General features: G+C 45.8%; 2 protein-coding genes across 3 annotated transcripts in view; one reads left to right on the forward strand and one right to left on the reverse strand.

Moving 5' to 3' along the window:
- ABCF1 (ATP binding cassette subfamily F member 1) overlaps window positions 1-14,890 on the reverse strand; it is a 36,649-nt gene extending 21,759 nt beyond the window's left edge. Inside the window, exons 1-11 of one of the 2 annotated variants that reach the window (XM_081901622.1) lie at window positions 14,652-14,890; window positions 10,235-10,281; window positions 9,684-9,773; window positions 8,974-9,106; window positions 7,543-7,580; window positions 6,879-6,986; window positions 6,112-6,174; window positions 3,718-3,780; window positions 2,299-2,385; window positions 2,006-2,050; window positions 632-748 (exon numbers count right to left, since the gene is read on the reverse strand). In XM_081901622.1, coding sequence (XP_081757748.1) covers window positions 632-748; window positions 2,006-2,050; window positions 2,299-2,385; window positions 3,718-3,780; window positions 6,112-6,174; window positions 6,879-6,986; window positions 7,543-7,580; window positions 8,974-9,106; window positions 9,684-9,773; window positions 10,235-10,281; window positions 14,652-14,742 — 882 coding nt within the window. In that variant the 5' untranslated portion in view covers window positions 14,743-14,890. Of the gene's footprint in view, window positions 1-631; window positions 749-2,005; window positions 2,051-2,298; window positions 2,386-3,717; window positions 3,781-6,111; window positions 6,175-6,878; window positions 6,987-7,542; window positions 7,581-8,973; window positions 9,110-9,683; window positions 9,774-10,234; window positions 10,282-14,651 lie in introns of both variants that reach the window. The other variant, XM_081901621.1, reaches the window with a different exon arrangement.
- Window positions 14,891-18,579: 3,689 nt separating this feature from the next.
- The window catches only part of GNL1 (G protein nucleolar 1 (putative)), a 28,447-nt gene continuing 19,321 nt past the window's right edge, over window positions 18,580-27,705 (forward strand). Inside the window, exon 1 of the mRNA XM_081902254.1 lies at window positions 18,580-18,773. Coding sequence (XP_081758380.1) covers window positions 18,698-18,773 — 76 coding nt within the window. The 5' untranslated portion in view covers window positions 18,580-18,697. The remainder of the gene's footprint in view (window positions 18,774-27,705) is intronic.

The following is a 27,705-nucleotide window of genomic DNA, read 5'->3' on the forward strand; positions in this document are numbered from 1 at the left end:
CCGCTTCTGCGCATGACGTCATTTTGAGCGTCTGCGCATGCGGTGAAAGCCGGAAGTAACGTGCTTCGTTACTCCCGGGTTGCCGCGGAGCGCAACTCGAACGCGCTCAACATGAAGCATATTCAACCCAAGGTAAAGGTAAAGGTATCCCTGACCATTAGGTCCAGTTGTGACCGACTCTGGGGTTGCGGCGCTCATCTCGCTTTACTGGCCGAGGGAGCCGGCGTACAGCTTCCGGGTCATGTGGCCAGCAGGACTAAGCCGCTTCTGACGAACCAGAGCAGCACACGGAAACGCCCTTTACCTTCCCCCTCGAGTGGTACCTATTTATCTACTTGCACTTTGACATGCTTTCGAACTGCTAGGTTGACAGAAGCAGTGACCGAGCAATGGGAGCTCACCCCATCGTGGGGATTCGAACCGCCAACCTTCTGATCAGCAAGTCCTAGGCTCAGTGGTTTAACGCGTCCCTTCAACCCAAGGTATGACCGTACTAATAGATGCCAAACAGCCTATGTGCATGAAAGGAGAGAGCAGGAGTCTTAAAGCTCTCTCCTCTGCCTTCCTGCATAAAGTGGAATGCAGTGTGGACAAAGCCCAACTGACGCAGCGAAGTCACAAGCTCCCTTACCGGCTGGCTGCCCTGTTTGGGCTTCTCTTTGCTCTTTGTGGCCTCTTCCTCTTGGTCATCCTCATCCCCCTCTTCCTCGTCGTCTATCTCCTCCGCCTCCAGAGCGGCAAACATGTTCTGTGGAACCAAAGAAACAAAAACTCGTATAAGAACGTGACTTAAGAAGAGGCCCGCTGGGTCAGGCCACTAGGTCTTCTAGTAAAATAAAAAGGTATAGGACCGCTGGACAGTTAAGTCCAGTCAAAGGCGACTATGCGAAGCGGCGCTCATCTCACTTTCAGGCCGAGGGAACCAGCGTTTGTCCACGGACAGCTTTCCAGGTCATGTAGCCAGCATGACTAAACTGCTTCTGGCGCAACGGGACACTGTGACGGAAACCAGAGCGCATGAAAACGCCATTTACCTTCCCGCCGCAGCGGTACCTATTTATCTACTTGCACTGGCGTGCTTTCAAACTGCTAGGCTGGCAGGAGCTGGGACAGAGCAACGGGAGCTCACCCTGTCGCATAGATTCGAATTGCCGACCTTATGGCCTGCAACCCCAAGAGGCTCCATGGTTTAGAGTCCACAGTGCCATCCACAGTCCCTGGGTCTTCTAGTACAGCATCTTGGCCAATCAGATGCCTGCAGGGAATCTCCTAAGCAGGACCTGAGCACAAGAACACTCTCCCCTCCTGTGGTTTCCAGCAAGTGCTATTCAGCATTCCTGTCTCTGACTGTGGAGACAGAGTAGAGCTTTCCTCAGGAAAAGGTTACAGTGACTGCGCTCGTGCATCATGGCAAACCAAGGGTGGGGAAGAACCTGAGCCAACCTCCCCACCCCAGTGTTGATGGACTACAAGTCCCATCATACCTGACCCCAATGGCCATGCAGGAGAGCCAGTACGGTGCAGCTGCTATGAGCACTGGCTCAGGACATGGGAGCAGGCTTCAGCTGCGAAAACCACTGGGCGAACTTTGGCCAGTCATTGCCTCCCAGCTTAATCTACCTCACAGGGTTGTGTGAGAATAAAATGGGGAGCAGGAGAACACCATGTACACCACCTCAAGCTTCTCAAGAGGCGTTGTAATGTCACCACAGATAAAATAAATAAACACCATCTGCAGGGAAACAGATACCGCACTCTGGCAGTAAGCCATGGTTGGTCGTTTACTGCGAATGCACAGATGGCTCTTGCTTCAACTTCCTCCCCGCTAGCAAGTGGGAGCAACAAACCATGGGCTGTTTTTCTCTCGAAGAAACCGTGGCTTGGTAAAACCAAGGTTTGCTCTTGGCTGACAAACACTGGTTTGTTGGGATGCTGGTGGCACAGCACTACTAAGCCTTGGGGGTTGGATTTTGGCCACCAGGAATTGCCTTGAAGTGTCCCTTACCTTGGTCGGCTGATTCTTCTTCCCTGCAGCCTGTTTGGTCGCAGTCTAAAAGAAGTATGGAAAGAGATGAGAGAGGTGGAAGAGAGCATGAAAGGCAGCTGTTGCAGCAAACCCTTTCTTCTCCACATGCCCAGATCTTTCCCCTCTGCTCTAAGGTGAGTTGAGCAACCTGAGTATCAGCTATTTTAACTGTCAGGCACATAACCCAGAAGCCTGGGATTCTCCTCTTTGTCTAAGCAACCAACCAACCACCCAACTCTTCGCATGACTCTGCCATTCCTCTCCTGCCGTACCTTAGCTTTCTCCTTGGGTTTCTTTAACTCTTCGTTGTCTTCCTCCTCATCGCTCTGAGCCAGGATAGCAATGGCTGGACCCCCTCTCTAGGAGTGCAGGTGAAAAACAGACACAATGTAATGCATACCAAGTCAGCACCCTGGGTAAATGAGTAGTATTATCACTATTATTATGGTCATCATCACAGTGGTACCTCGGTTTTCGAATGTCTCGGAAGCCGAATGTTTTGGTTTTCGAACGCCAAAAACCCAGAAGTAAATGCTTCCGTTTTCGAACGCACCTCAGAAGTTGAACAACCTCCGCTGATTTTTTTTCAATTTTCTCCACTGAATTTGCTGACCGCCCTTTGTGCCTCGTATTTCGGAAGTCAAAAGGTCTTCCGGAACGGATTATGTTCAAAAACTGAGGTACCACTGTGTTGTTATGATTCTCATCATAATCATCAATTAGTCATCGTCACTACCACCAATGTATTTATCAGCCAGCTTCTACACAGTCCTTTCAAGGCAACGTTCAATAAGAAACAGCTAAAAATTCAAAAAAACCAAAACCCAGCCAATACATTTCAGACAAAACTAAAACAAAACAAATTAGACGCTTGTAGGAAAGACTCATTTATCCAGCTGGAAAAGCCTAAATTTGCTGCTCTCTGACTTCCTTCACTTGGACCAAAGCAGAAATGAAATCTCACACAAATTTAAACTTCAGCTGAGTTTCAAGACCTGAAGCTGAAATTCTGACATCCTGGAATTTTCAAGCTCCATGGGTTTCTCTTCCTCTGAGGCACTGGATTGTTTCCAGTCTCTCCCAGGTGACAACTGGGAAATTATGTTTTGTCTCCAGGACATCTACTGACTGCCCACTATCCCTGATCACCTATCTACAATTTGCCATGCTATATGCAAATGCATTTTACTCTACAAGCCCAAATCCTTCTGAAATGCTCCAATTCATTTTCCTTTTTAACTTATGCCCTGCAATTAAAATAAAATTATGGAAATTATATATTTTAGCGTGATCTGCACAGTTAATAAAAAGTAAAAAAAACTGGGAGAGCATATGGGTTTTCTAAACGGTCCACGTAGTCCCAATGGCATATTTTGGCATCAAATATACAATTTCAAAGATAGGGCATCTCCCATGCCCCAGCCTCAATTGCCTGTCTGTAAAATGGGAATAATATCAAGTTGCTTTATAGCACACGGGTGGTGGAAGACAGAAATAAAAAGGTTCATAAGGCAATTTGAACAGCTTGGACTGCTCAGGCCATTCCAGGAACATTTTATGCTCAAAAGTGGGATACAAATTTACAAATAAATAATTTAAGAAGAATACTAGCAACTAAAAACATTTAATTTAATGTTTCGATAAAAAGGTTAAAAAACAGTGTCTTCATTATCAATGATGAAACACCATACCTCCTGTTTTCCTTTATTCTTCTCATTTTTCCTACTCTTCCTCTTTGTGTCTTCCTCCTCTTCCTGGGAAATAAAAGATGAGAAATTCTGATTATTATTTCCTACCACAACCAATGCAAATTAGCACAGGGAAGCCCACCTATCTAGAGTGGTCCAGCCATTGAGGATTTGCATTATTATTAAAAAAATTAAATTACGTGTGTTACAGCATAATAGTTATAATCATAAAGAATTAGCAAAGCCCGTGAACACAATTAATTCCAGCCTATGATACATCCTGGAGAGCAATACTGTATTGTTCTTATCCCAACTATTATATTTGTTGCATTTTCTAACTCCCAATGGAGGAATATAAGAAATATAAGGAGGGCTCTGCGGAATCTCCTTCCTGTTGAGGCTTCCAGGAAAAGCTGGGAGCAAATATTGGTGCGGTACCAAAGGCATCCCTAACTGCCCTGTTTGGTTTCTGAAGACATGAAATCTGGGCATCTGGTTCCAATGCCAGTATTCCATCCCTAGAACATACGTAGTAAGTACAGAAGTGCCCCTGAGCAAGGCAGAGTGCATTTTCTTCACCCTTGTGTAGCAACAGAGAACTCGAATGGTTAGGCTTTTAAGGGGAAGAGCTGTCGGAATCTCTGTGCAACCGAGCTGATAAAGCTCATCTTCCGGAATCGCCCTTTGACGTGATTAATGACCTGAGCCTTTGATGAGACTCAGGCACATTCCCATTCGGCAGAGAATCAAAACAGCACACGGAAGTGATGAGATTTATGGCTACATCGCTATGCTTTATTTTCTAAGCTATGCAGACAGAAAAGAAATCATCCTCTCTCTGTGAGAACAGAGAGCAACTAGAAAACAAAGGAACAGGAAACCAGTAACATAACACCCGTCTCCTGTCTTCCATGAGACTTCCAACAGCCTGGAATGTCTCTGGAATGTAAACAGAGTCTTGTGACTCCAAAGCACTGCACAGTGGCAAACAGAAACTAACAAGAGCTTCCAGGTAAGAAAGGTTTTTTTTTGGGTTTTTTTAACCAATCAGATGTGAACCCAAACTCTTTCCCACAACAGCGCCACCCGGAAGCATGCACTGCCCAAACAATTTGGTCCCAACATTTTTAAGGAACCACTTCCTCCTACATATCCTGTTTGCAACAGGGCAAGATCAAGAGGGTGATCAGAGGAGGCTTGGAAGCACCGGTTTAAACCTGCACAGAGAGGTACCCTCCGTGGTTATCGAGGGTTCCCTTGACACTGTCATCTTTTTAAAACATAGGAGACTTTAATGATATGGACAGGAGTTTGACAGCTACTGCTAAAATATGATTTACTGGCCCACTCCTACACAGAGCCAGACCAACGGCCTATGTGGTACAGTCCAGTCCTCCCCGATACTCACCTGCCCACACCTGGTTTGATATGATGTCAGGGGTGCAGCAGGTAAAGCCAGGTCAGGAAGGCAACAACTGGGGACTTTAAAGTGTGCTCTCCCAATTAGCTTTTCTCGGCAATAGGGGCTTGCATTCAGTGCTTTTTGAATTTGTCATCCAATAAAAAGCCTCACTTGTTTTATTGTATTTTCAGTATTTGTTGGAAGCCAGAAACCCAGCCAGATGGGTGGGGTATCAATAATAATAATAATAACAATAGTTGTTATTAAAAAGGTAAAGAACCCCTGACAGTTAAGTCCAGTCACGAACGACTCTGGGGTTGCAGCACCCATCTCGCTTTACTGGCCAAGGGAGCCGGCGTTTGTCCGCAGACAGTTTTTCCGGGTCATGTGGCCAGCATGAAACCAGAGCAGCACATGAAAACGCCATTTACCTTCCCGCCAGAGCGGTACCTATTTATCTACTTGCACTTTGATGTGCTTTCAAACTGCTAGGTTGGCAGGAGCTGGGACCAAGCAACGGGAGCTCACCCGGTCGTGGGGATTCAAACCACCAACCTTCTGATCGGCAAGCCCAAGAGGCTCAGTGATTCAGACCACAGTGCTACCTGCATCCCTTAGCTGTTGTTGTTGTTGTTGTTAGGATCAGCTCCACTCAGAAGCTACCAGCTGGCACTCCCAAGTGCAGCCGACCCCTGCAAGAAGCAGGGCTTGCTTTCACTGAGTTCAAATTTGAGTCCAAATTTGGCATGCAATGTAAGCCCTGCTTTCAGCAGGAATCTTTGCAGCCAGAGCTGCAAAGGAAGACTTGGGGAGCGCTTCCCTGATTCTTCCATTTGATTCTGAATCACCTGACATTATATGCCATCAGGCGACTGACAGGTTGGCCAGTTCTGGATTGTGGCTGGATACAGTCCCCCCACCCCAGTGGAGACGGTCCACCGTGCCTCTTCCAGCCCTCTCTTTATTTTGGCTTGCCCAGCACAGCCCAGACTGACCTTCTGCTTGGCTTTTGGCCCTTTCTGGCTTGGTTTCTTCTCCTTCTCATCATCTGAAGCAGCCTAAAGAAGCAGAGACGGGTTGTTTATCTGCACTAGGGAAAAGGCCAGAAAGGCACCCCAGTTGACTCTGGTTATGCACTTTGCCACACTGCCATCTCTCAAGAGCAAATGCAGGAGAGAGGACTGTCCTGAAAGCTAGAAAAATCTGATCACTTAGTTATCTATCTGCCTATCTGCAGCTCCTGTGCTTAGGAGTCTGAGACCTTTTTCCAGTGCTGGGAAGGCCGAGTGCCAAAGGGTTTGAAGATCAGTGCCAAAGAATTTGAGATCTTCAGTATAGTCCCGCTGACAGTCGTTCTCTGGCTGTTCGCATGCTGGAAAATCCCTATGTTCTGTATGTCCTTGGCTCTGCATAAATTTACCCTTCTGCTTATATGAGGAAGGCGGAAGGAACTACACAGAATACTGAAGACCCACCTCCAAACCACCAAGAGCCCTGTGTAACCCTGCATCTCAACCTTCATTTGACCAGGCTTTTCCGAAGTGTTTAAAACACTTCTATCTGCAGACATAGTGGCCAAAAGCAACTTCTTTTTAATGGGAGTAAATGTTTTGCATTCCGCTCATATGCTACAGAGCCCAAATACGCAAGTGAAGAAGCGTACAAAATCCCTCTTCTGACACTGTGTCCTGGCCTACCTAATACTCTACAAATCCCCATCTTGATCCAAATCACTTCCTGTCGGATCCAGAGGGAGGCTAACCTTGTTGATCTTATTCTTGTCAGGTCTGGTTGGTTTCGGGGGTTCCTCTTCGTCGTCTTCCTCCTCCTCACTCTGATCCTGGCTCAAGGCGGCAAAGACATTTCCCCCCTAAAGAGAGAAAGCAAGCGGCAGTGAAGAAACTGCAGAGACAAGTACCATGTAACAAACTCCCCTTTGCTTGGTCCCAAAAAGTGAAAGGCAGCTTTTCCTGGGGGATTTGCTGGTGGTGGTCCAAATTTTACCATGCAATGGTCTGGCCACAGAAAGGGAGTCCATTGTGCACAAAGAAGAAGAAGAGGAGTTTGGATTTGATATCCCACTTTATCACTACCCAAAGGAGTCTCAAAGCGGCTAACATTCTTCTTTCCCTTCCTCCCCCACAACAAACACTCTGTGAGGTGAGTGGGGCTGAGAGACTTCAGAGAAGTGTGACTGGCTCAAGGTCACCCAGCAGCTGCATGTGGAGGAGCGGAGACGCGAAACCGGTTCACCAGATTATGAGTCCACCGCTCTTAACCACTACACCACACTGGCTTTGTTAGTCTCATCCACGGGCCTGAAGTTGACAGTATCCCCTCAACCTGCTGCGGACGCCCCAGGGCATTATTATTATTATTTATTTGTCCCACCCTTCCCTAACCAAAGGAAACATCAAAATGCCCACCTTCTTTTTCTTGCCAGCTTTGCTGATGGGGAGAGGCACTGGAAAGGAAACAAAAAACTGTGAATACCTGCTGGGCAAGAACAGGACGTTGGGGCAAGGTGGGTCTGATCCTGCAGGCTCTTCTTGGGTTCCAAGGAGCTTATTCAGCCCTGATCTCTGTCTCCAACAGTGGCTAGCCAGATGCCGAGGAAAGCTCACAGGTAAACCACGATGTAAGCCTCACACTCTGTTTACAACCAGCAGCGCACAGCCTCTGCTAATGAAGGCAACACCACTGCTAACACAGATCTCCTTGAACTGCTAGTCTAGATATAAATCAGTGGTGGGGAAGCTGCGGTTCTGCAGGTGGTAGCAATGCTCCCATCAGGTCCAGCTAGCATGGCCAATGGCCAGGGATGATAGGTGTTGTAGTCTCTGACATGAACCTGTTCCGTGAGGCCGGGAACACTAATGCAGGGGGGGGGGGCCCTGTCCAATATGATTTGGCCCTCGGCTCATTTCACATAGGTGGAGGAAGGGCCGGGAGAAGAGGAAAAGCTAAAATGGATTCAATTCATGTTTCACGTTTCCGAGCACAATTCAAAGTGTTGGTGCTGACCTTTAAAGCCCTAAACAGCCTTGGTCCAGTATACCTGAAGGAGCGTCTCCACCCCCATCGTTCTGCCCAGACACTGAGGTCCTGTGCCGAGGGCCTTCTGGCAGTTCCCTCGCTGCAAGAAGCCAAGTTACAAGGAACCAGGCAGAGGGCCTTCTCGGTAGTGGCACCCGTCCTGCGGAACGCCTTCCCATCAGATGTCAAAGAGAAAAACAACTACCAGACTTTTAGAAGACATCTGAAGGCAGCCCTGTTTAGGGAAGCTTTTAATGTTTAATAGATTATTGTATTTTAATATTCTGTTGGAAGCCGCCCAGAGTGGCTGGGAAAACCCAGCCAGATAGGCAGGGTATAAATTCTTCTTCTTCTTCTTCTTCTTCTTCTTCTTCTTCTTCTTCTTCTTCTTCTTCTTCTTCGGGGAGGTGGCAGAAAGAGAAGGCCCCCAACCCCTGTCCTAAGGACCAGTGGGAAGAAATGTCTTGGAACTCACACAGAGCGAAGGGTGACCAGCTTGTGGCTTTTCAGACGGCTGTTGGACCACATCTCCCAGCAGCCCCAGGCAGCATAGCCAAAGGGTCAGGGATGATGGGAGCTGTAGTTCCCAGCAAGATCCTAGAGCAGGAGTGGGGAACATGGGCCTTCCCAATGTTGACTGCAACTCCCATCAGCCTTGGCCACGGGCCATAGCGGTTGTGGCCAATGGGAGTTGTCATTCAGCAACATCAGGAGGGGTAGGGGGCACCAGTTCCCTGTCACTGGTCTGTGGGGTTGGACAGGTTCCTCAGCCCCAATGTAAAAAATCTCTCTCCCCCCCCCCAAAGATCACAGCCTCCAACCTTCCTCTTCCTCATCGCTGGCTTGGGCCGACAGCTTCTTCAGCCGCTCAATCAGCTGGTTCTCGTCGTCGTCGTCTTCCGCCTCTTTTTTCTTTCTGTCTTTTTTCTTGTCTCGTCGCTTCTTTTGCTGGGGCTGCTGCAGCCATGAAAACAGACAAGGAAACGAACAAACAAACATGAAGAGGGTGGGGCAACCTGCCTTTCTTAGCAAATTATCTCCCCGTGGCACTGCAACATCCTCAGCCCCATTGCAGAGGTGGACTTTGGTAATATGGCGCCCTGAACCAGGGCAAAATTTGGCACCCTCCCTGCCCAATATTTCTTATTTTAAGAATAATTCATTTTGGTACATTTGCTTTTTAATGGATCTTCTGAGTAGGTACCTATTATTATTATTATTATTATTATTATTATTATTATTATTATTATTATTTTGTGTTCCCTCAGCTTGGCATCCTGTATGGAGAAATGGCCCACACTACCCTAAATCCAGTGCTGCCCAGTGTGGTCAACTAGCATGCCCTCTGGTGACAAGACCCACAATATATATTCCTCCCAGGTTTGTGGGTTCAAGCCCCACACTGGGCAAAAGATTTCTGCATTGCAGGGGGTTGGACTGGATGACCCTCGTGGTCCCTTCCAACTTTACCATTCTATGATTCTACGATTCTGTGATCCTGCTTGGCACTCCTGGTTCCAAAGTCACTTACCTGTTGTTGTTGTTGCTGCTGCTGCTGCTCTTTCTCAACTGCTTGCTCCTCACTGGCATGTTTCTCCTCCACAGCCAGTTCCTCAAAGAACTTGGGAGACAGAATGGGAAAAGTTTAGGATAGTGGCAGGGAGGTAGTAGCCCCCTCCCTCCGAACCACTACCCCCTACTGGAAAGAGGGCAAAAGCCTTCTCCATCCCCTCCAAAAACCAAAAATAAATCCTCAGTAAGCCAAAAATATTAAACAACCCCCCAATTATTGGATTAGCTTTACGTATAAACGGAGCTACTACCTCTCAGCTGAATTATGGAGGTGGATAAACAGGAAAGGGGTGGCAAAGCATTCTGGGACATCAAGAAGTGCTACAGGTGCAGTTGACAACCACCAGTGCACAGTCCCCAAAATGCTGAAGTGTTTGGAGGAGGAAACGGAGCATTTGTGGACGGTGGCAAAGTTCTCATGAAGGTCAACAGAACTAGAGAGCGCGTCCAGATTCATGGACGTCACGCAGAGCCCAAATGGTGGTGAAGTCAACAGAGGACAAGACTTACCGACTTTTTGGTCTTTTTATCCTTCTTCCCCTTCTTTACCACTTTGTCTGAAAGAAAGAATCGGGAGGTATTTGAGATACAAATCCAAGAGTCTTCAACCACAGAAAAAAGTGTGTGTGTGTATATGTGTATGTGTGTGTGTGTGTATGTATGTATATCTGTCTCCCCCCACACTGAGACCAGGAACCGAGATGAGTTCAGGCACAAGAAAGCGCGCACCATATTCCACACTCAAGTCCACTATTTACTATTGAAAGTGAGAGTGGAGCAGAGGCAGTCAAGATACTGCCCTCCACATGTTCCTGGACTGCAATTTGAATCACCCTTGACCAATAGGCTATGCCAGCTGAGGCTCATGGGAGTTGTAGTGCAGCAACATCTGAAGGGCAGCATGTTGGCCATCTCTCAGTTGAACTAGGAACTGGGCTCAAATCCCCAACTCAGCCACAAAGCTCACCAAGTGATCTTGGGTTAAGTCACTCTTTTTCAGCATAACCTACTGGGCTGTTGTGGGGAGAAAACAGGGAAGGGGAAGAGAAGCATGTGCTTCACTCTGATAAACTGAGGATTTTAAAGAAAGGCAGGGGGGAAGTATCAGAAATAAAAGAAAGCTGAATTACAACATGGTGCAATTACACAAGGTGCTGCAGGTTAGACTATACAACTACATATATGTGGGTATATATGGATTCCTATAGAGAGGGAGGAAAGCAAACTGAAAATATAAAAGCATTAGCCTAAGAACAATAGTAAATCATCTCAATTGCAATTTCAGAATGCCTGGCAAAATAAGAATGCCTCAATTTGTTTCTAGAAATTGGCCAGGGAAAACACGCTTCACCAGGAAAATACATTCCATATTAACTATTATTGTTGTTAGTATTATTTTTTAAAAAACAAAATTACACCACCCCTCACCAAAAGATCTCAGGGTGGTTCACAAGACAAATATACAAGATAAAAGCACAAATAAATAATTAAAATAGAAGCAACAAACACATTTAAAAGGCTGTGGGATATTAATCAGCCAAAGGTTGAAGAGGAATGTTTTCACCTGGCACCTATTTCTTACCATGATGTCCGATTTATTAGTTTAAAATAAAGTCATAAAGCTAAGACAAAAGTCTATTCCAGTCCTACCTGGAGACACCAGGACCTTTTGGGTGTAAATCATATACCCTACCACTGACCTACGACTAGCTGTGAACAGGTAGCATAGTTTTCTTCTTTCAATTATGACACATCCCATTTCACAGCAGACTAAGCCTGCTGGACGTCTTCCAAACCCAGCCACCTTTCCCTCCCAGCTCCAATTACCCTGGCTTGTCAAGCTCATCCATCTCACTTTGCCCACACCCCAACTTAGTTGAGCCTCTCCTGCCTCTTTCACTCCAGCCAGCTTCCTGCACAGCCAATTGAAAATGGCCTCTCTCCCTTGTCCCATATCCCCAGTTCATATGTTAGAACTGGCAATCTGCAGGTGGCTGATGGACTCCAACGCCCTCCAGGCCCGGCCATCATGGTGAATCCTTAGGGATGATGGAGACATCTGGAGGTCCGTGAGGTCCCTGCTCCTGCCATGCAGGAGCCTTCTGTTTGTGAGGCTCCTGTATCTTCCCACGACTACATGCACACAGAAAATCAATGGCCATTCTGCCGGCAGCGGAAATGCAGTAATAGGAAATGCTAGTGCTAGAACCTTTTTCTCGGAGCACTCTCCCGCGACTATCACTGCTGCTTACGACCAGTGTTCAAAATTTGCCAGGCACCAGGTTGGCGACTGCAGGAAGCAAAATGTCACTTAGAGAAGGAATGGAAATATTTTCCTTGACGGCGGCCTGCGTTTCGCTAGCCCAAAAATGGAAAACGAGCGAGGTCCCAACCAAAGAAGAATGGCAAACGTAAAACTGATGGAATACACGCAGTTTGCAGATCTAACATGTAGAATAAGAGAACAAGGAGAATGCACGTTTAAAGAAGACTGGAAAATGTTAACTGAGTTTATGGGTGAAAACTGTGTTCATTTAAAAACACTGGTAGCATTAATTTAAATTCAACAGTGTAAATAAGATTTGATGGATGTAACATCAGTTTAGTTCGTGTAAAATATGCAGGGGTGTATGGTATGCAAATTGAACCACGGAAAGAGAAGAAGGGAAGTCACTGATTTAAGGTTGTTTAAGTGAATATCTTGAAATGTGATTGAGAAAATTTAATAAAAATTGTGTGTGTTGAGAGAAATATTTTCCTTGAAGCTTGAAGTAGTTTTATTATTGAATGTTTTATTTGATGTTTTAATGTGTTGTGAACCACTTTGTTCTTTAAAATATAAAGCGCTACAGAAATGGAATTAATAATAATAACAATAATTCCCATGGGAGAGGGGGGACCAGTGCCTAGACATTCCATTGTGGTGACTGCAGCCTAGGTTTAAGGGACCATTTAGCAATTACCGTATTTTTCGCTCTATAAGACGCACCAGACCACAAGACGCACCTAGTTTTTGGAGGAGGAAAACAAGAAAAAAAATATTCTGAATCTCAGAAGCCAGAACAGCAAGAGGGATCGCTGCGCAGCGAAAGCAGCAATCCCTCTTGCTGTTCTGGCTTCTGGGATAGCTGCGCAGCCTGCATTCGCTCCATAAGACACACATACATTTCCCCTTACTTTTTAGGAGGGAAAAAGTGAGTCTTATAGAGCAAAAACTACGGTACATTAAATATACTGTATCTGAATTTCTAACACTGCTTATGACTGTAGCTTCCGCAACTGCAGCTCTGCCTTTTTGTTAGAAGCTCAGGAGCCCCACAAGGAAAATAATTATACTATATATAATTAGCAACTCACAGATTACAGCAACATGTGTTGGGACTCACCTGGCTCCCTTCATCATAGCCCAATGCCCCACCCTTCCTCTTCCAAATGCCTTGTCACTGGTGTCTGTAAAATGGGTTGAATAGTTGAGAAACATTTATGGGAATTGTTGGGCAGCTCCTACCGCTGGTGGAAGTTAAGACAATACAGGCTAAGGAGCAAAAGGATGCTGCCCCAACCCCAAGTCCACATTAAATAATGCCGAACAAATATTTCTGTGCAGTTAGCATATTTCACCCAATTGGAACCTCTGCCCTTTTTCCAGCAAAGGACATGGCAGGAAAGAACTATGAGAACTATGGTGTTGACAGGAAGGAGGAACATATACTGCTTCCACAAGAGGCATACAGACATCATGGTCAGTAGTCACTGAAAGCCATTTTTATGAAAGTTTATTTTGTTTATTTGATATTTATAAACAAAATAAATAAGCATTACTACAGCTAAGAGACTGAGTAGCTAATAAGGAAGTCTCTGGTAAAGATCTAACCTCTGCAAACTACTCTCTCTCAGCCCCCTCATCTACAATTCAGGGAATAATAAAACAACTAAACTAAGGATTACAACTAGATCAGATCATGAATTCGAGACTCTCTCAACACTTAAGCACTCCACAAATATCAAAGACTTGTTAAAAGCATACACACACATTGTTTTATATTAGTAGCTAGGATTAGCTGGGACTTTGATTTTCTTAGTACTGGTGGGTTTATCAGTTCAACGTAGCGTATTTTAAATTTATTTTTATATCACTGTTTCTTTTCCTAGGGAATTCCTTGGTCAAATTATCTCTAGTTATATAAATGAAGACACATATGGAAGCTCACATGTATGGGGCCTTTTAGTCCAGTTCCTTGTCCAAGCCACAAAGTTTCATCCCCAATATTGCTCCTCTATCTAACCAGCCGCTTGAACCTTCCTTTAACACGCAAGTCAAGGGGAGCACATCAAAAATACTAAGAATAGCAATGAAACCAGCGCCGCATCGGGGAAAAAACTGGGCCCTTGTCCATTTAGACAAAACCTAAGCAGCAAATTAGGAAAGAGAGAGTTGGAGGAGGGGAAAGAGATGCAGGGGCAACCAGGGGTGGGGAAGGGTGTGTGCCAAACACATTCAGACACACCTACGACCAGTGCTTTTTTTTCTCCCTAGGGAGACGCATACCCCTAAACATTTTGTGAATCTAAGTTTGGCCTCATTGAGGGGCAGTATTTCAGTATGAGTAGGAAAATGAGAGTAAGCCCTAAACTTTTTTTTAATGAAAAAAAAAGCACTGCCTACGACTATGCGAGACCCACTGACCACGGCAGAGCTTGCGTCTGAGCAGACAGACACGTGTATGGGCAGAGGTGTGTGAACGGTGGCTGCTTGTTTCGGGTTGTTTTAAAGGGCAAACACTTTTACACGGAATTGTGTGTGTTAGCCCCCTCCCACCCACTGATATTTTGCCTACTCCCCCCCCCTCCTTGAAGGTCCTCCTCCCAACCTTCATGAGGACTAGCCTCTTTCCTCCCCGCCCAGCCCTCCCGCCTCCGCCCTCACCTCCAGCGCCCTCTCCGGGGCAGCGCTTCTCTTCTTCGTCCCCGACCCACTCCTCCTGGGGCTGCTGCGGCTGTCTCCCTCCCTTCGGCATGGCTGCTCCCTTCGCTCCGGCGCCCGCCGCCTGCTTCTTTGCGGCTCTTCCTACCGCAATCTTGGCTCAACACATGCCCGCCTGGGCCGCACTGCGCCTGCGCGGGAGGTGACGCGGCCGGGGCTTCTCCAGGCCAGAAAGAGAACAGATACTTTCGTCAGCGATCCCCGAGCGCAGGCCGGGTGCAGCATAGAGATCAGGAAGCGCCTCTCCTAGAAGGGCACAGGAGAGACCCGGGGTGCAACCAAGATATGAGGCCGCGCCTATCCTAGAGGGGCACGGGAGAGACCGGGTTGCCACAAAGAGATGAGGAAGCGCCTATCCTAGAGGGGCACGGGAGAGACCCGGGTTGCCACAAAGAGATGAGGAAGCGCCTATCCTAGAAGGGCACGGGAGAGACCGGGTTGCCACAAAGAGATGAGGAAGCGCCTATCCTAGAAGGGCACGGGAGAGACCGGGTTGCCACAAAGAGATGAGGAAGCGCCTCTCTTAGAGGGGCACGGGAGAGACCGGGTTGCCACAAAGAGATGAGGAAGCGCCTATCCTAGAAGGGCACCGGAGAGACCCGGGTTGAGACATAGAGATCAGGAAGCGCCTCTCATAGAGCGGCCCAGCAAAAACCCGGAAGATTAGTCGCAGGCTGCAGGAGTGCAAATGGAGACGTGCAGTTTTTAGGACGTGCACAAGTTTTGTTTCCCGCTTATTTTAGCCAAGAGTGGGAAGGGGGCCGCTGCCTCCGAGAAAGACCTGCAACGCTTTTTACTGAGAGGAATGAAGGTGCATGTCCAGAATGAAACATGTCCAGCAAGAAACAGCAACTCTGTACAGTATACACTTAAGAATGCAGGATTGCTTGGTTTAAGTACACACCTCGCGTTTGAATTATTATTATTATTTATTTATTTATACATACATACATACATACATACATACCCCACCCATCTGGCTAAGTTTCCCCAGCCACTCTGGGCGGCTTCCAATCAAGTGTTAAAGAGCACATCAGCCTCTTTCCCTCCTACCCACCCCAGGATAGGAATCCTGGGAACTGTAGTTTTTTAAAGAGTGCTGCAAACTGCACCTCTCCGAAAGGGTAAAAACTACACTTCCCAGGATTCTTTGTGGGAAGCCTTGTGCTTTAAAATGTAGTGCGAATACACGGCTATAGTCATTATAGCTGTGATTACTGAAGAAGAAGAAAACTACACTGGGCAGAAGTTCCAGAGTTTACAAAACCAAATATAAAAAGGTATAAGATAAGCAAAGCTTATGGCATCGATCAAGGTTTATAATCAGCAGTGAGTATTGTCAGCTTTTTTGTGGTGGCTCCGGTCCTATCTCTAGGATCAGTTTCCAAGAAAGGCATTGATTGTCTCTTGGCTCCCAGGCATTTGTGCAATGGGATGCTGAAGAATATCATCCTGTCCCCAGTGCTATTTTAACATATATATGTAGCTATTGGGAGTGGTCATCAGTACACTAACAATTGAATCAGGACAGGCTGCACAAGTCCTGGACTTGGTGGTGGGACAAACAAATTTACATTGAATAATGAATGACAAGACAGAGAGGCCCTGTGGGTAGATGGTTCCTAAGTCCAGGTAATCAGTCAATTGCCTGCTTTGAATGAAGTCATCCTCCATCTAAATGAGGAGGTTTGCAGTTTGTGGGTGCTCCTAGATCCATCTCTCTTGCAAGAGGCCCAGGTGACCTCAGGGAATTGGAGTGCCTTTTACCAGCTTTGGTTACTAAGACAGCTATGGCTGTTTGTGGGTCAAGATAGCCAAGCTTATATTGTCCATGTGCTGCTATATACTCTACGTGACGTGGCTCTTGAGGCTAACCTGGAAGCTCCAGCTAGTTGAAAATCCTGTTTTTATATATGCAGTTCTTTATACATTTTTATTGCATTGTAAGTGGCTTTAGGACACCTCATGGGAAGCCATTAAAAATCCAATGAATAATGTAGCAGTGACCATTAACTTAATGAAATAATGTAAGCTTTCAAAGAATGTCAGTTCCTTTGTTAGTGGCAAAAAATCTATATAACGATACAATATGATATCTTTATTGTCATTGTCCCATACAGAACAATGAAATTGAAAACAAGACAGTTAATGGAATATTTAAAATCTGGCTGCAATTCCAAACACATAGACAGCCAGCTCTAACTGCATTCTTATTAATTAAGTCCTAATATATTAGATGAGCCCTCCAGGACATAGTAAGATCCATTATTAACCTCACTTCTTAATAAGCATTCTTAAATCAGTTGATTTCAGTAGGCCTAGGCATGACACTTATGATGTCCTGCCTCCCCCATTAAAATGTTTCCTTGTTGTTTTTTTATAGGGTTTTGGCTTCTTTGTTTTAGATTCATCTTGGAAGTCAGTCTGGGAATGCTTTTTACGCTGAAGGTCTGAACCACATTTATTAAATACAGTAAACAAATGTCATATCATTTATAATATTTGCATACTATCTATAGGCATTTGCCTTAGATGCAAATGGTGTTGTTCTATACTAGTACAGTGGTACCTTGGGTTACATACACTTCAGGTTACATACGCTTCAGGTTACAGACTCCACTAACCCAGAAATAGTGCTTCAGGTTAAGAACTTTGCTTCAGGATGAGAACAGAAATTGTGCTCTGGTGGCGTGGCGGCAGCAGGAGGCCTCATTAGCTAAAGTGATGCTTCAGGTTAAGAACAGTTTCAGGTTAAGAACGGACCTCCAGAACGAATTAAGTACTTAACCCAAGGTACCACTGTATATGAAAACATTATTATAACCAAAGAATAATAAGTCAGCTCACATTAACAATCTTAATTTAAATCTATATATATTAACATAAGCAGCCCACATGCCCAGATAGAAAACCAAATGAGACTGATATACAGTTGAAAGAGCAGTAAGTTATTCAGACCACTGAGGGAAGGGTGGTGGGTGTTTTTCCTTCCAAGTCCATTTCCCTTGTTCATCTGTGATGCGGAAACAAACAGTATTAATTGAAACTAGTAAATTGCATGTTGCACTGCTTTATTCCTGCATTGCAGGGGGTTGGACTAGATGACCCTCAGAGTCCCTTCCAACTTTACAATTCTATGCAATGATCAAAGCTGCCTTGTAAACTTTTCAGTCAAAACTTCCTAGCCCTTAATATATTTATTTTATTTTTAAAGCAATACACCGCTCGATGGTAAAAGAAAACAATGACTCAAAGCCGTTAACCTCAAAAGATAATACATTAACGTCTAAGAATGGGTCGGTGTGTCTGGATGTTAACCAGAAGGTTGGTGGTTCGAGCCCAGCCAGAGATGTTTGTGGCCAGAATTCCTGCATTGCAGGGGGTTGGACTGGAGTGACCCGTGGAGCCCCTTCCAACTCTAGGAGTGTCAAGTCTTTGTAGTACGTAGGTGGGAATTCCGTCTGCGCTTTTCCCAAACAGCACTAGGAGGCGCTCAAGGGTTCCATCAAATGGTACTTAGTTCCGTCCGCTTCCTCCCCCGGCTGAAATGGTACGGCCCGAGCGCCCTTGCAGAATGGCAGTCTTGATTTCTCCCCCCCCCCGCGCGCCACCCTCAATGGTACCGTCCGCAAATCCGAAATCGCGTTCCATTTTCCTGAAAGGCGACGTTCCATCGCCTCCGTCCACCCCCCTTTTTATGAGTCCCGAATGGTTTCGCCAAACCACTCCGCTCCCTCCCCCCTCTCTCCGCACAAGTTCTGCTCTTTCCGCTGCCTACGTCACGGCCCCGCATTCTTTCACTCGAGAGGCCCCGCCCCCTTCCCCTTTCGACCCCGCCCCTTGCGCGGCGCTCATTGGGCCCTCGTCTCTCCGCCGAGGAGCGCTCTCCCCTTGGCCCCGCCCACTCCGGTGCCGCGCGTCGGGGCTGGTGGTGGAGGAGCAGAAGGAGGAGGAGGAGGAGGAGGAGGGGACGGCAGCCGGGATAGGACATGCACCGCAAGAGGCCGTTCAGCGCTAAGCAGAAGAAGAAGCAGCTGCAGGACAAACGGGAGAGAAAGCGGCAGGGTGAGCGCGGGAGGGGGCGGGGCCGTGCGGGAGGGGGCGGGGCCCCGCCTTGAAACATCTGGAAGGATGTAACATTCCCCCACCCTCTTTGGGCTGCATGTGGGGAGGATCCCCCCTCTCTTCAACATCTGTACCCTCACCTTTCTCTTACCCCCCAACATCTCTCCCCTTTTTATAATGAGAAGGGACCGATCATTAGCAACATCTGGTTCTCATGATCGCCCACATAAACATCTGGGTGGCAGAAGGCCACGCCTCCTCTTCCTCCTTGAAACATTTTAGAGGGGGCGTTGGAAGGAAGAGAAAGCGTGACCTCTACCTCTCCTCCATTAAAACAAATCGGGGGTTGGCTATTTATTGGCTTCTGCAGGAAACGCTTACATAAAAAGCAAATCTGCTTTCCTGAAAACGTATAGCACCTCTCCCTTCCTCTCCCTTTCCATCTTTCCCCCCCTCTCTCTCCCTTTTTGCAAAGCGGGGGTGGGCAGGCATAAGTGAGCCAGGCCTTTCAGCTCACGACTTAGCACCCCGCTCCTCCCCTCCTGGAAACAATTTGGAAGATGAGTCTAGAAATGTTCACTTTCTCTCTCTGGCTTCTGACATGTAGGGTGCACGCTGCTAATTCATGCTAATTGACAAGCCTCATTCCCTCCCACCCCCCTTTGCATGCACGTACATGGAATTGTCAACTCTTTTGTGGAGCAGTCCAGTCTTCTCCCTTCAATGAAATATTAAACTAGGCCCTTTTGGAGCACTAGCCTCTTCCTTCTGAACCACCTTTTAAACTGTGTTCAAAATAAAATTTTAGGTCCGCCGCCCTCAATTTTTGGATAATGGCTTCTTGATGTACACTTGAAGGATGATTCTCTCTTTGGAAGGCATTGGGGGTGCTTGCTATAGTTCTGTGTACACCCAACATCTGCAATGCAGTGGACATTATATCGTTCTCTCTTTTTCTCCCACCTAAACTGCTTAATGGAATAAACTGCCCTTCTCCAGTGCATTGGGAATGCTGTGTCCTCACCTCCCCGTAGCTGGGAGACAGAAACACGTTTCAAATACGGAACACAACTCTTTCCTTCAGTTATTTTGGCTTAGGGCTGTAACCATTGAATCTGTTCTACTATTCACATTCAATTTTGTCCCTTTCCAGGTATACACAGCCAGATCTTACACATGGTTTCTCGGAAGTGTGCTGTGCTTTATTCAGTAGGACTTACTTCCAAGTAACTGTGTATAAAAGTACGGTTTATGGGAGGAGGGGAACCAATGTGGTATCAGCAGTTAGAGTGTTGAACTAGGAGAGCTGGGTTCAAATCTCCACTCTGCCAACAGAGAACAAAGAACTTGGGTCTGTCTCTCAGCCTGATCTACCTCACAGGGTTATTTTGAGAACAAGAGGGGAGAGATTTACAAATAACATCCTGAAAGTGTGGGATACAAATGTACAGGCAACTCCCCATTTATGGGCACGCGCATTGCTGCGAACATGGAAGTGGCACGAAGAGGGGCAACAACAGCTCTAAAAGAGCAGGGAAACTGCGAAAATGGTGTGGTTTTTTAAGAAACATGTTAGAGGGGATGGAATTAAGTAAGACGAAATCTTAAAATGCAACTGTATGTAATTTGGGTTATAAATATCAGTGTTGGGTGGGCAGGAAATCACTAGTTTTGTTCAATAGTTGAGTAACAAATGTAATTTTCCATATGGATTTTTTATTTATTAAAAAAAGAACCCATTAGTAAAAGGTTGCATTAAAGTAGGGATGTGGAACCTGTGGTCGTCAAGAAGTTAATGCTGCTTTGGACTGACAAGAGCTTCGGAGTCAGACCATAGGTCCTCCTAGGTCGTAGAATCATAGAGTTGGAAGAGACCACAAGGGCCATCGAGTCCAACCCCCTGCCAAGCAGGTCAATTTTGTCTACACCAGGGGTGCCCAAACCTTTTTCAAAGAGGGCCACATTTTACAATTTTAAACCCAAAATTGTTGAGCTTTTTTTTAGGGTTGAAGTTTTTCTGGGGTTTTACCCCAGGAAATAAATTTCCACGGGGGCCGGATTTAATCGACCGGAGGAACTGAACATGGAACTTTCTGCATGCAAAACAAATCCTCTGCAGCTAAGCCAGGTCTCTTCTCCTGGAGTCTCCCAACAACATCTAGAGGGCCACAAGGTTCCACCTTGGCCTTATTAACTTGCACTGAAATCAGTAGGGCTGTATCTGTGTTTAGAATTACATTGTAATTTTTGCATCAGGTCTGCATATCTTGCAACCCACCAAGCTGAATGCAGCCTGCCTGGTGGTTAGCAGCCCTCCTCACTGCAGGCCCAGGCAGGATCTGCAGTATCAAGAAGTTCATATAGCGCCTGTCAGATGTGATGTGAACTCCGTTCAGCGTGGTGGACCACAAATTGCTCAGGCCTGCGCCATGTCCCATTCCACTTCCTTTATAGCTATTATTGTTATTGTTGTATTTTGTTATAACCATTATTGTCGTTGTTGCTTGTACACCACCCATCTGACTGGGTTGCCCCAGCCACTCTGGGCGGCTTGCAACAGATATAAAAGCATAATAAGACGTCGGACATTGACTTTGGTGCATTAAGGGGGGAGACGCGCATCCTACTGTCCCTGGATCAGATCCTTGTATTCACCATTTCTGCAGTTGGAAAGCTACAGGGATTTTGAGACTGTGATAGGTGCATGTGGTATAAATGGCAGCTTTGCGCAGAAACAAAGGGTAGTAGTACCGATCGGTGTGCCATTATAGCTGGAGCTACGCTAAGCCATTCATTCCAGTGCAATACGATCGTTTTCGTTGCGGTCGTATTTAAAAATAGCCAGCGTGGTCCAGGCTACTAAGCTGTACTCCTGCGCCCTGCAAGGTTTTTGTTGACTGTAGCATCTTTGGCGGGCAGAGCTAAAAGAGGAAGGTGGTGGTGGGGGGGATTCATATGAATAAGGGAAGGGGGGAAACCTCACCTCTTGTGACACACACACACACACACACGAGATGCACTGTGCTCAAACTGCTACTGTGCCAACTCAACTAGAAACAATTCGAAAGAAAAGTGCTGAGCTTCAGTGACAGGCAGTGGGATGAAAACGCTTTATGGGGGTTATGAATTATGTGCTAATGGGACCGAAATAACTCTTTAGGGCATTAAATGGGCAGCTGGTGCTTTTTTTGCACTGGTTTCTCAGATAAGAGAGCTCCGGTTGACACAGAACAGGAAGGTGGGCATGTGTCATGAGTGTGTCATCGTCCTTTAGATAGCGAAGATAATGCCTTGCGCTTAATGTAGTGGAATCTGGATCTTTGAAGTGCCTTTGCATATCTCGTCTTTAGTAATCCTTGCAGCAGCCCTGTAAAGTTGGTTGGTGAGAATGGTCCAAGTTTTGGATGAGACAGTCATTGTTTGCCTGATGGCACTTAGATGAGTTAATGGGTGAAGCAGCCATTCTGTTTGCAGGGGGTGGTGAATGGAACCAGTCCCACTTCACTTCTGGGCTGGAACTGTGGAAGAAACTGCTTCAGGGATTGCATTGCTGCACTGGGTGAAGAGGGCCCTTCCTCGATAGAATACTGCCGCACAGTGTATCGTTAAACTATGGAACTCCCTGCCACATGAGGCAGTGATGGCCACCAATTTGGATGGCTTTAAAAGAGGATTGGACAGCCATTTCTGATAATTATTAAAGTAAAGGTAAAGGAACCCCTGACCATTAGGTCCAGTCGTGACTAACTCTGGGGTTGTGGCGCTCATCTCGCTTTATTGGCCGAGGGAGCCGGCGTACAGCTTCCGGGTCATGTGGCCAGCATGACTAAGCCGCTTCTGGCAAACCAGAGCAGCGCACGGAAACGCTGTTTCCCTTCCCGTGAGCGGTACCTATTTATCTACTTGCACTGGTGTGCTTTCGAACTGCTAGGTGGGCAGGAGCAGGGACCAAGCAATGGGAGCTCACCCCATTGCGAGGATTCGAACCACCTACCTTCTGATTGGCAAGTCCTAGGCTCTGTTTCCTATTATTATTATTATTATTATTATTATTATTATTATTATTATTATTATTACTACTACTATTTTATTAATACAAGTTTGTATCAAACTGTATTAATTTTTTTAAAATATTTTTTATTAAGGATTTTCTTGTTTTACAGAAGTGTAGTGCCTCGTATTTTTTCTTCTTCTTCCATGTAACATTTTTACAAATCCGTTTCATTTGTTGAGGCATTAGGGGGAGAAGAAAAAAGAAAGAAAAAAGAAAGGGGGTGGAGAGAGGGAAGATGGATGGGGTGGGGTCGGGTGGCGGTGTTTCTATTATGTTTAATGTATGTAGAGTTTGGTGTCAGCGTTGCTTGTGTTGTTCACTTGTGTTCCTTTGGTGGTGAGAGAGGTTGGGGTTGGCTTAGGGTGTGATTGTTTGCTTGTGATTGGCTGTGGTGATCTTTGTTTTCGTGGGTGTGTGTTTTGGATCAGGTTAGCCATATTGATTTGTATGCTGTTGGTGGATTATTGACATTGTCCTGTTGGGCTGTGTATGTGATAAAGGGGAGCCATACCGGGGTGAAGGCGTCTTCCTCTGTTTGTCCCCGTGTCAGTTTCAGTTTATTAGTTAATTTTTCTAGTAGGGCTGTTTCCCATACTATTTGGTACCATTGGTCCATGCTTACTCTGTGAACTGTATTAATTATCAAATTGCTTTACACAACATTCCTTTTGTGTGTGCTTTTATTTGAATACGCTGATGGGAATGTTGTTTGCTAATATTATTATTATTATTATTAACCTATAAAACGCATACATTTGCATTTACACAATACATATACACAACACACTACCTTATTTTCATAGCATAAAACATACCTACATTACTCTATATTATACCTACCTGTAGTATACATATCAACATACCTACACACCTACCCCACACGGACACCCACCAAGTGACTTGACTTTCAGTCATTCTTGTTACACTACTTTATTTTTCCAATTAGTTTAAACACATTTCATTATTTCTTTAACTCTTCTTCTATCTTAACTCTCCTTTCACTCTAATCATTTTCTGGATTCACTCAATATCTGTCAAAAGTTCTACTTTTTCCACATAGATTTTGATGTATTCCTTAAAGATAGCCCACTCCTTATTCACTCTTTGTACCAGATCTCTTCTTATCCTCCCTGTTAATTCGGCAATATGGAAGTATTCCATCATTTTAGATAGCCAGTCTGTTTTAGTTAGGACACTGCTGCTTTTCCAATTTTTGGCAATTAACCTTTCCTCTGTAGTTGCATACATAAATATTGGTCTGACCGTTCTTTTTATTTCCTCTGACATACCAAGGAGAAAGGATACTGATTTTTCCCCAAATGAAAATCTAAACATCTTTTTCAATTCGTTGTAAATATTTTCCCAGAATAACACTATTTCTTTGCACTCCCACCACATGTGTAGAAAGCTTCCTGCCCCTTGTTGCATCTCCAACAAACATCACTACAGTTTTTATACATTTTTGCCAGTCTAACCGGGGTCAGATACCATCTGTATTGCATTTTATTACATTCTCTCTTAAATTATAGCACGCCGTAAATTTAATACCCCTTTTCCACAGCCGTTCCCATTGGCTCATCATAATATTTCCCCATAAATCCTGGGCCCAGTTTACCATCACTGTCTTCACTTGCTCCTCTTCTACCTCCCATTCTAGGAGCAAATCATATAATTTGGAAACTTTTAGATTGGATTAAGTCCTCATCCAATCTTGAAATTTCTTTCTCAAATCCTTTTTGTTTATCTTTTGGCAATCTCTGATTAATTTGAAAATATTGCAGCCAATCATTTAAATATTTTTAAACTTCCTTATATTCTTTCAATTTATTATTTTCCTCCTCCAGTAATACCTTATATGTTGCCTAGTTGGTATTCATATTCTTTCTCTTTACAGTCATGATTTCTAAGGGTGAGGTCCACCAAGGTGTTTTGGGTTCTAGGATCCCTTTATGTTTCATCCATATTTTATACAATGATTTCCTTATAATATGGTCCATAAAACCATTGTGGACTCTCACCTTTTCATCTATTAGGTATTCATGCCATCCAAATCAAGTGCCTACTCCCTCCAGATCTAACACATCACTATCCTTTAACTTAATCCACTCCTTTAACCAGGTCAGACCTGCTGCAACATGATATAATTCCAGGTCAGATAGGTGAAATCCGCCTCTCTTTCTCCGATCAATAAGTAATTTATATTTTATTCTAGGTTTTTTTACATTCCATACAAACCTGGCTAGATCTCTTTCCCACTTCTTAAAAAATCCATTCCTCCTAGAATCGGCATGGTTTGGAATAGAAATATCATTCTGGGCAATATATTCATCTTTACTGTTGAGATATGGCCCCAAAACGATAGATGTAGCCTATTCAGAGTTTCTGAATTTCTCTTTATCTCCTTCCATACTTTAATGTAGCTTTCTTGAAATAGGTCTATATTTCTTGTTGTCATCCATATGCCTAGATATTTCATCCTTTTTAAAATCTCCAACCCTGAGATTTTTTGTAGCTCACTTTTTTCTTGATTCCCCATATTTTTTACTAATAGATTTGGTTTTTTAATAGTTTATCTTAAAGCCAACTAGATGTCCAAATTCATTTATATATTCTATTGCTCTTGGATACATTCTATCGGATTTTCGGTAGTGATGATCAAGTCGTCCGCGAAGGCTCCCCCCCGCCATCACAATCCCTTTTTAATAGCCTTGCGGATTCGTTGCTGCTGTCAAATCAAAAACTAAATACTTTAGAAACGACTGAGGGATATCGCTGCCGCACGCCAGATTCGACCTTTTCAAACGTGACTAGATTAGAGAAGTATGACCAACCACCCTGCCTGCACGCATCAAGATGTCGAAGCTCAGCTTAAATGGTGGACTGGGCAAAGCTTTTGGGAAGTACCATATTTTTTTGCTCTATAGGACACACTTTTTCGCCTCCAAAAATGAAGGGGAAATGTGTGCGCGTCCCGTGGAGCGAATGCAGGCTCCTTGGCTTCAGCGATAGCAACGCGAAGCCTCCGAAGCGCAGAGGGAGAGCTCCCCCCGCGCTCCGGAGCTTCGCATTGCTTTCGCTGAAGCCGCCTGAAGTCCCCGGAGCGCAGTTGCAGTTTGCGCTGCACTCTGGGGGCTTCAGGCAGCTATCCGCAAGCCTTCGGAGAGCAGCAGGAGTTCCCGCTGCGCTCCGAAGGCTTGTGGATAGCCGCCTGATGCCTGGAGAGCGAGAGGGGTCAGTGCACACCAATCCCTCTTGCTCTCCAGGCTTCGCTGGAGAGGCGCTGCTCAGTTTTTCCTCTCTGCGCAGCGCCCCTTCAGCGAAGCGGGCGGAGAAATGGAAGGGGCTCCGTTTCTCCTGCTGCTTCGCTGAAGGGGCGCTGAGCAGAGAGGAGGAGAATTCCCCCCCCCTTGTTCTCCCCCTCCTATGGTCCGGTGCGTCCTATGGCCCGGTGCATCCTATAGAGCGAAAAATATGGTAAATATATAACTGCACAGTGCTTGAAATCATGGATGGAAAGCTGTGGAGCTGTTAATGAAATCCATATACAGTGGTACCTTGGGTTACAGAAGCTTCAGGTTACGCATTTTTGGGTTGCGCACCGCGCCGAACCCGGAAGTACCGGAACGGGTTATTTCCGGGTTTTGGCGCATGCACAGAAACACCAAATCGCAACCTGCACGTGTGCAGACGCAGCGCTGTGGGTTGCGAACGCTGCAGGTTGCAAGTGTGCCTCCCGCACAGATCACGTTCGCAACCCGAGGTTCCACTGTATCCCACTCCCTGACTTCTGGCGAAAACTTTTAGGCTCCACACACACACCGTCCATAATTGGGGCATTAGAGTAGTAGCTTTGCTCACATGAACACATAAGCAAATAGGGAGTCCTGTGGTGGTTCTTCAGGTGAGATTAATTTACTTCTGTGTTCTTCGTTTGCGGTTTTTAAGGCAGGGCCACATCACAGTCTTTCTCCTTGCCTGTTCAGTGCATGCAGGGGAGGTAGCTTGAATTCTCCTTCTAACTCCCAGCAGCCTCTAGGTAGTGTGGTCAGTGGTCAGAGATGATGGGAGTTGTAGTCTTGCAACATCTGGAGGAACACATGTTCCCCAGCCCTGAAGTGGTGGATAGAGGGACTCAGGCTTCAAACTTTTAATGTTCCCATGAACTACCAGTAATTGTGCATGGATGTTTTTCTGTAATGTTGGTAATGGCCATTAAAGCCACTGGGACCAGGATATCTGAAGGGTGACCTTCACGATGAGCTTCTTGCTTTACTAAACCACCCAAAAAAATGGGAAACTTCCTTATACAGTGGTACCTTGGGTTACAGACACCTCGGGTTACGGAGACTTCAGGTTACAGACTCCGCTAACCCAGAAGTAGTACCTCAGGTTAAGAACTTTACCTCAGGATGAGAACAGAAATCGAGCAGCGGCGGCAATGGGAGGCGCCATTACCTAAAGTGGTACCTCAGGTTAAGAACAGTTTCAGGTTAAGAACGGATCTTCAGAATGAATTAAGTTCTTGACCAGAAGTACCACTGTACCAAGTCAGACCATTGTTTCATGTAGCTCACCAATGTCTACACCAGGGTTTCTCAAACTTGGGTCACCAGCTGTTTTCGGACTACAGTTCCCAACATCCCTGACCGCTAGTCTTGCTAACTAGCTAGGGATGATGGGAGTTGTAGTCTGAAAACAGCTGGAGTTCCAAGTTTGGGAAACACTGGTCTACCATCAGCGTCTTTCCAGCTTGTTGGACTGGAATGTCTACCTTCCCCACTGGGACATGCTGCGGATTGAACTGTGAGGACCGTTTGCATGCCAATCATGTTCTCTTCTGCTGAGCCTCAGATCTGGCCTGACATCTGCCTACTGCTG

This window comes from Podarcis melisellensis (genome assembly GCF_964234715.1).
Source record: "Podarcis melisellensis genome assembly, chromosome: 2".
Taxonomy (NCBI): Eukaryota; Metazoa; Chordata; class Lepidosauria; order Squamata; family Lacertidae; genus Podarcis; species Podarcis melisellensis.